General features: G+C 33.9%; 1 protein-coding gene across 1 annotated transcript in view; it reads left to right on the plus strand.

Moving 5' to 3' along the window:
- Positions 1-3799, plus strand: part of EPHA3 (EPH receptor A3) — a 357328-nt gene extending 353529 nt beyond the window's left edge. The window contains exon 17 of the mRNA XM_081078199.1: positions 3049-3799. Within this exon, the coding sequence (XP_080934325.1) occupies positions 3049-3154 (106 nt within the window). The 3' untranslated portion in view covers positions 3155-3799. The remainder of the gene's footprint in view (positions 1-3048) is intronic.
- Positions 3800-9765: the final 5966 nt, after the last annotated feature.

A 9765-nucleotide genomic window follows, 5' to 3' on the forward strand; every position in this document is an offset into this window, starting at 1 on the left:
AAACCCAAATTAGGCATAACCTAAAGAAATTAATTATTTTAATTCTCTTTTCCTATATAATCCTTGTGATTAAATATAAACAAAATTATGTATTTATTTGCATATAGTGGGATCCCAGACACAGAATCTGAAACAGTTTTATGCAAAAGATTTCTTGAGGAGTGTGCTTGGGACACACCTCTATGAAGAAGTGATGAGGGCATTGGGCTGAAGGAGAAGACTTGGCTCTTCCTATTGAAACAAGATCCCTGGAGTGGGCTGGCCCTTCAGAGGTGTCGCAAATTGGTCTGTGAACTCTCAGCATCTGAATTTTTTCTAGCTGCGGTGGTATGGGTACTTCAATCCCAAAAAGGGATTACGGCCAAGCATCATAGTGTGGCATTATGTCACATTACTCTTGTCACTATGCTTAAATTTCTCAAAGAGCTATCTTGGAACATTCATTTTTTTCTACTATCCATGATTCTCATTTTGCTCTTTAAGCTTATAAAGACAGAGAAAATGAAGAGACAGAGAAAAAAATCAATGTCATAAAATTATGATATAAAATTGGAAGATGAGAGAAGACATACAAAAATAGTGAACATCTATTGACTTGTATATATATATATATATATATATATATATATATATATATATATATACAGATATATATATTTATATCTGCCCCTTTTTTGGCTCTAGATTCATAACCTGACTTTAATATGGTTTGGGGAGTAGTGAGGAAATGTTTATTGTTCATTTTAAAGAAAGATCTGTGGTATATAAAGAATCAAAATCCCATAGAATACACATTCTCAAAACAGGGATCAACAGAAATAGCCTACATTACCCTAGGTGAATGTTTCATTATCCAGTTACATAGAGAGTGACAAGCTTAATGTCACTCCCCACTAGACTTCCTGGTGAAGCAAAGCATTTGAAGAATATGATCAGAAAGGACCTTAGGCAAGATATGAGTTGTCCATAGAAAATTTATCAGCCCCTTGAATGGCAGCAGGGAGGTGACATGCAGGTCATCAGAAATTTCCTTCCCAGTTCAGGAGATAAGAATTCAATCAGTCTTGGTTCATTTTATGCAGATGCTTAAATACCGTCTAAATTTCTTCTTAACTTGTTAATGATTTTCTGGTTGTGCACCTTTATTGCTTGGGAACTCACTTCTTAAGAAATCAATTAGTCCATTTCTATGCAGTAAAAATCCCAATTTTTCATTATTTCTTTTATGCTCAATATAAAGGAGCCCCTTCTATGTGTGTTTATGTGTTTACATGGTGTGCGTTTGTGTTTGCATTGTATTTTTTTTCTTCTTGCCATGCTCAATTTGCCTGGTGTTCCTTGCCAAATGACACTTTACTTCTCTGTCAACTTCCCCAGATAAGCATACTTTGGACTGTGATTCATTCTTTAATAAGTGTATATCACGCCCCTACTAAGTGATAGCTCTTGTTCAGAGTGTGATTGGCAAGCAGAGTACAAAACCAACAAGAGTTCCTGTTTATGTGGAATTCACCTTCTTGTGAGACAAAATAGAGAATAAAGAAATTTAATCGAAAGAAAGGCAGTGTGCTGAATGGTGAGCAATGCTTTCGAAGAAAATGAAAGAAGAAAGGAATATAAGAAGTAGAGGTATGACTGCAGAGAGGATTTTACAATACTAAATAAGAGGGTCAGGGACATTCTCATGAGATAGAGATGTTTGAGTCAAGACCTGAAACAGTGAATATGAACTAATTACTTGAGTCAAGATGTTTAATTAATAATTTGCCCATGTTCAGACAACTCTGTTTTTTCCTAAATGAAATTTCTCATGTTCTTACTATACTTCATCTAATGCCTGGTTTCTGAGTTTAAACTATTTTAAATGTAATAACTTTGACAAATAGAGATATTTTATTCTACTTTGAAGGAATTTTATACTTTAAAGAAATTGTTCCAATTTTCTATGGCTGATAACAAACTGCTTCAAAACTTACAGGCTAAAACAACATCCATTTTATTGTATATCAAAATGTCACGGCTTATGAATTTGGGCAGAGCTCAGGCAGTTGATTGTTCTGCTGTAGGGTTGATGCTGACTGATGTATCCATTTAACATGAATCTGGTCTAACCTGGAGGGCTCAAGATGGTTCCATTCATGTCTGCCCTGGTGCAGACTGCCACATAGCAGAGACTGAAGACTAAACGCTTACACAGGGCCTCTCCAATGTCTTGGGGTAGGCAGATTTCTTAAATGGTAGCTTGAGGCCCATAGAGAGTGTCTCAAGAGATAAGAAGTGGAACCTGGCAGTTACTAAAGACCTGACTGCAGAAACTGATACAGTGTCACTTCTGACATATTTTGTCAGTCAAAGCAGTCCTTGAGTTGGCCTACATTCAAGGGAACAGAATAATGCCCTGCAAAGAATGTATGACTATCTATATTAATTTCCTAGGGCTTCCATAACAAATTACTGCAAACCACTGACTTTAACAACAGAGATTAATTTTCTAACAGTTCTGGAGACCAGATATCAGAAATCAAATTATTGGCAGGGCCACATGTGCTCTGAAGTCTCTAAGGGAGAATCCTTCCTTACCTCTTCTAGATTCTGGTAGAACCTGGCATTCCTTGGCTTGTGGTAACATAACACTAATCTCTGCAACCATTGATAGGTGGATTTCTTCTCTGTCACTTTGTGTCCTTCTGTATCTAATAAGAATAGTCTCATTATATTTATAGCCCCCCAATCCAGTATGATTTCATCTTGATCCTTGTCTTAATTACATCTGCAAAGACTCTTTTTCCAAATCAAGTCACATGGTGAGGTTCTGGGTGGAGAGAAATTTTGAGGGGTCACTATTCAACCCATACCATTTATGTTCTTTCACAAGGATAGAGGTAGAAGTCGATGATATAATACATGGATGATGCAAAAATTAGGTCCAAAGCACTGGGATATATGATTGTACAAGCTTTGCTAATTGAAAAATCTCATGCTCACGGACTGTCCAGGAAACCATGATTCTCACCAAATATTTTCTTTTTTCTTTTTTTTTTTTAACAGTGACATGAAGAAGGTTGGTGTCACTGTGGTTGGACCACAGAAGAAGATCATCAGTAGCATTAAAGCTCTAGAAACACAATCAAAGAATGGTCCAGTTCCGGTGTAAAGTGCTATTTTGGGAAGGAGGTGGTGGTTCTGGAAGATGAAGCATCACTCTGCAGATAGGTGATAATGCTGGAGATACTGATGGAAGTTCGAAGCCCAATAAGACACTCAGACAAGAGTACAAATGCCTTAAAATGGAATTGAAAAACTCTTTATTTCCCCCTATCATTTAGTGAATGGGCGGGCGGGTGTATTTTGTTTTGTAATTGATTTTTTATATTAGTTGATGGATTAAATTAAAATTCTTCAGCACGGAATAATGAAAAACTAGCATAGAGACATGGATCATATATTGACTATTATAAAAGCAAAACAAGTGAAATAACAAAATGAACATGGAAGCTCTGTTTACTAACAGCCACAAGAGAAAAAGACTTGTGATATTTTTATACACAGAAGAAATCTGTAACAGGTATTTTTTTTTCTTTAAAAGCAAGCAAAACAGAGGAATTTATACCTCAAACTATCTGGCCATATTTACTACCATTTCATTGTATTATTCTCTTTTATCTGTTAAAAGTATATAGAAATGAAATTTGTAGTTGTTTTAAGTAGTACACATTTTTAATTGTTAGCTTCCTTAAGTATTATCATGTAAAAAATGTGTCTTAATTTTTTAAGAAAAATACATATTTATTTTCTTTTGAATTGTTTTTATTGTTTTCTATTTATGCCTTGATGATTTAATTTGGATTTGTTACAGCCAAGTGCCAAATGCCCTCTCAAATTGTCAGCGGTAGGAAACATTGTAAACTAGACATAGAGAATGATGGGTTTCTTTCCAGATTTTTGAACTATCTATCTATCTATCTATCTATCTATCTATCTATCTATCTATCATCTATCTATCTATCTATCTATCTATCTATCTATCTATCTTGATATATATGTATATATATATATATATATATATATATCAAACTCTTTCCCTGTTTATTCACTAACCAAACCTCTCACAGCCTGAATTGTCTCATGCATTTTTTTCTCTCCATTTATTATAAACTGTACGCTCCTATTTAGTGTACTATACTGGCTTGTATTTAATGGATTTTCAATGACATACCTGTCCTACTCTGGTGCTTAGGAAACCATTAACTCCCTCCATTGGTAAAGAAGTTATACTAGAGCTCTTAAATGGAGAACAGCTACTTTGGAAAGAATAAGAAAACTATTTATATTGCTGCATTACTTGGCAAGACAGACTACAGGCCAATGCATGAGTCAAAAATTCGATTGCTGACTGGCTTTGGAATATCACTCAATATGCTTGCTTAAAATCGTTGAGCAATTTAGGGAATGATGATAATAAAACTACTCATTGGCAACACTGGGGTTTAGTTAAATTAATTAAACATTGTGTTCATCAATAGCAGGTATTATTATTATCTTTAAGAGTCTTCCACTGAAAATCACCTGTTGCGATTTTGTATAGCTTAGAAGCATTGAACTTCTTTGCGTTTATTGAGAGTATAATTGTCAAAGTAGCTGGTTATCTAGCAAATGATGCAAAACCTGTAGACAGTGGAGAGGTCTCTCATTGAAGGAATTTAGACTTATTATTCCATAAAGGTCAAATATAATCATACTCAGTGATATCTGAAAACATGTACCTGGTGGAGATCTAGCCACTAATATATTGTGAAGCAACATTTTAGCTCTATCTATATTCTTTCTAATGCTGATATGATCATGTTATGGAGATAAGAAATACACATGTCATAAGAATAGAGTGAATAAAACAATGCTGCAACCTTAATGTTCTTATGCAAAATTGAACATTCTACAGCTTGCAATCACAGATCAAAATTCACAAGTGCTAATCTGTTGTAAATTTAGTGTAATAAGGCTTAGGTTGTGTTCCCTCATATATGAGATTATTTTTTTTAAATTTGGCAATATTCCTTATTGTCAAATCATCCAACTAGAATTCTGCATTGGATATATAAGAGCATAATTTTTTTTAAAAGATATATGCAATTACGAAATTAATTGCAAATTTTACTGACGTCTGCTAGAAGCAGCTAAAAAACATTTTTTAATCCTATATTTTGTGTTGTGAAATGTTAGATTGAGATCTGAATCTGGTTTCAATCTCATTTTATCCCAGACTAGCATTTACTTTTATAGATACTATTCTGAACATACTCAACAAAATCTGCATTTCATGGACTAATAGAAGTTGAGAATTGTTGACTCTATTTTACTTATTTTGGCTGTGGTTTCCATTTCAAAGTAGAGGTTCTATGCATAGTATATTGCTCTTCATTTTTCACTGTTTTTTTTTACCTGACCGCTTATACATTTACTTTACTCAATTTTACCCTGTATATATGTAAACATAACAGTGTACGATTCTTAACTGTGGAGTAGAGGTACCAGAAAGCCCATGGCCATCTCTTTGTACAAGAACCACATCGATTTTTAATAAACATGAAATCGCATCTCTTTCACAAGGTTATGTACCATATTATCTGTTTTGTATCTTAAATTTGATTTACATATATTATTTATTTCTGGTAACTTGCCCAGAGTATTCTGTACTAAGTATCAGTTAAACCATGTATAAATGTGATATGATTGGCCATATGTATTTACTATCACCTGTACTTTCAAAACATTACTCATTTAGTTTATGTTGTACAATGTAGATGGCCTCTTACTAATGTAAAATGATTTGTAGTGGAAACATTTATATTTTTATAATAAACACAATGAAAATATTTTTTACAGATTGGAATACAGAAGTGGTCTTTGAAGCTTTTTAAAATTTTATTAAAGATGTGCTTATTTAAACAGCAATATAATGAAATTTATATGAGTCATGAAGAATGTGCTTCTGTTTCTTTTTTCTCCATTAATGAGGAGGGATTCATGTTATGTAATCTGCTTATGAAGAAATAAGGAATTTTTGACTGGCCAAATAAAACAAATAATAATTAAAAACAAACAACCAGAGTTGCAAAAAACACTCCAGGAAACACCTGAAACTTTGCATAAATTAGGTCCCTAGTAATTTGCAATCTACTTAAAGAAAATGTACATGAAAACCAAAAAAGCTAACTCACAATATAAAACCACATAAGTTATTAAGATTTGCATAGACATGGAAATAGATAAGGAGAGATCACAAAACAGATTTTGAAGCTTGCTTGAAGGTGAAATAGCATTGATCATGTTGAGCGGAGTAAACAATAACTTGTAAGCAGATTAGCTAAGTAATTAGCTAAGCACTATGATGACACAGGTATTTTGCTATCACCACTTACAATTTACCTCATTAAATCTTTGCAACAATTGTGTGAATAGATGTTACCCCTTTTAATGGATGATGGAATCAAGGTTCAAAATCTTTCCCAAGGTCACCCTAATAAATAGAAAATCAAGGAATTTTGTTTTTCTGTGTTCTTTCCATATAATTGCTACTGCAATCCAAAACATGCTCTGTGGACAGTGACTGTGGCAATTTGCAAAAATAATTTAGGGAGAAGCTGTAGGATAAGTAGATTATATGATGTTAGAAATCTGTTATGGTGGTGTTGGCATGAAGCTATGTACTTACTCTAGATGGTGGTAATAAAATGTGAAGAACAGAACGCATACGAAGACACATGAAAAAAGGAGAACTAACAGAATATACCAATCTGATGTCAGAATTTTTCAAAAGGTAGGAGTAAAGAAAACCATAAAATATACGTCCTGAGTGATTGTGGAAATGATGGCACCATTATAGCTGGGAATAAAGAGAAGTTAATTTTCCATTATGAACTTACTAAATTAATGGTGTTAGCCAACTCTTAATAAGTTAAGAGGTATTAAAGATGTGAGTCTGAAGCTACAGAAAAATATCAAAGATAACATGTGTCTGATATCGTGTAAAGAATTACATATCTTTATTTGTGAGATACACACAGACACACACACACACACATATCTTGCATCACTTTCTTAGGTTAATGCTAGCTGCTGTAATAGTTAGATCTCCAAATGTCATCAGCTTAAAATAATAATAATAAAAGTTATTATTATTATTATTAATAATAGTAAAAAATCTAATATTAAACAAAGAATAACCTAAAGTAGTTGTTAGCCAGGTGGCCTTACTTGCAATGATTCAGATTCCCCACCCTCTACATCTTGTGGAGAGTATAAGTAAGGCCTTGGTGTCTCTCCTTCCATTGACTATAAATCAATTATATTGCTATACTTAACCACAAGAAAATATGGAGGAAGTAAGTGTGCCTAAATAGAAAAGGAAAGTTTTCAGAATGCGTATAGCAAACTCTGCCATTGTCCTTTTCACTTACCTATGTAACATGCAGGATGTGAGTTCTAAAAGGCTATTAAGGAAACATCAATCTCTTGCTAACTCCACCTACTTCTTATTCTCTACAGGCAACATTTTTAACTCTTTTCTCTCATTACTTGAATCCAATACTTCAAGTAATGGACACTTGTAACAGCTATGGGCCTGAACTGTTCAGATCCCCTTGCAAGAGAGAATTTATTAGAAGCAGAGCAATTAGCTCACACCTAGCTGCTGTACTTTCAAAATCCCAGCATAGTTTACACCAGGGCATGGAGCACGGTGAGAGTAGCAAAGCCGGTCCATTTCTTCTCAAGCGACAGAATTTTGTAACAAGCAATCTTCAATCTCATGCTCGAATCATCCTTGCTGAGGTTTTCTTAGCTGTACTCTGCAGTCTGTGCTTCCTATGCAATCCTCCTTCTTTTGGTCTCTCCTTTCATAGGTGTCAGATGTGTATTACAATCTGAAAGTTCCCTATGCCTTCTTTTACTCCCTATCCCAAGCCATCCCAGGCATTTCCACTAACATTTTTCTTGCAGGTCTAATTCCTTCTTGGTGTCTGCTTCTTGAAGATTCTAAACAGAGACAATGACTCTTAAGGTAATTAAACTGGCAATTAAAATGTCACCCTTTATTCCTCCTTCATATTCCAATCCTCTGGTGCTATTTTAGGAATGCTAAATTATTTTGTTTGTCCCCTGTCATAACCTGTGTTGGTCCCTCCTTACTTGTCTAGATTTATCAAAGGAATGTCCTAAATAATGCATCTGCCTCAAGGCCTGATATCTTCAATATCAGTCAGATTAATATTATTAGAGAAGATTTAATTTTGTAGTTCCCATTGCAAACACAAATGCCTCAGAGGCCTGTCAGGTTATATGAATGAGTTAAGCAAGTGAAGAGTGTGACGACTCAGAAAAGTACCCTTCATTCCTCCAAAAGCAACTTCTCAGAGACAAGGTGACATGGATCCAATGTGAATCCTGACCTTTCAAGAGAATTCCTAATCTGAGTTTCCGTGAAAAAATTCTTTATATATATTTAAATTTGGTAATCAATCTAATAATGAAGACAACATATCCAAGGGCTTAGCCTGCAACTCCCAACTAATGATTTCTGTTTTTTTTTTTAATTGAAGTTTGTTGGTTTGGCAATGGTTAGTAAAGTTACATAGGTTTCAAGTGTACAATTCTGTAATATATCATCTATACATCACACTGTGTGTTCACCATCCAGAGTCATGATTTCTAAAATACAGAATACTTAGTACTGGTACATAAGACCTGCCTTGAATGAACCTGGCCTCTCTCCACATCCTCATCTGACCGCTACCCCCACGCACTGTATATATCTGCACTGAACCACTTGTAGTTCTCTGAATTTTTTCTTCTTTTTGTGCATCAGAGTCTTTGAAAATTCTGTTCCTTTGTCCAGAATCACCTAACCAATCTCTATTCATTCTTCAGGTCTACAGGTTTACCAGCACAGGGTTAGGTGTCCTTTTTTTGTGTGCCCAGCAAAAGAACCCTGTGACTGATCCTGGATAACACATCATCTTATATTGAAATTGCCTCTTTTTTAAACCCCATCTTGGCTGCGGTTGAGAGTACCTTGAATTGAAACTGAGCCTTATAAAACACTTGTGCCCTTTTGGTCATTGCAATGCCTGGTGTATAATAAGCATTCAAAAAATGGGAATTGAATTAATGCATTAAAATAATTTTTGATAATATAATAATTTTGATAATTTTTTGATAAATTTTTTGATAAAAAATAATTTTGATAATATAATATAGAGGAATGTTGCATATATATATCAGCACATATATATATGCTGATATATATATATTATATATATAATAATTTTGATAATATAATATAGAGGAATGTTGCATATATATATATCAGCATATATATATATATATATATATATATATATATATATATATATATAGTCCTTATAGGAAAAAGTGTAAATTTCCTTGAGGTCAATAAAGCTGGTTAATGTTCTAGTTGTGTATCTTGGATCATTAAATATACTGATTTCTGCTAGAACTGGTTCATTTTCAGAGAATTTTGTGGACTCCTTTCATTGGTCTCAGTGCTCCCATTTTTCTTAGTGCAGTTAAGTCATTTAAGGAGACCCTTGAACCAGAGCTTAACTATAAAAATTTAACAAGGTAAATGCCAAAGCTTTTCTGATCCTTTATACTCTCTTACTATGTACAAATAACGTCAACATGCCTACTAAAAACTACCCTTCTTATGGGGCATCTGGGATACATATTCTATTAACCCAGGGGATC

Source organism: Rhinolophus hipposideros, assembly GCF_964194185.1.
Source record: "Rhinolophus hipposideros genome assembly, chromosome: 2".
Classification (NCBI taxonomy): Eukaryota; Metazoa; Chordata; class Mammalia; order Chiroptera; family Rhinolophidae; genus Rhinolophus; species Rhinolophus hipposideros.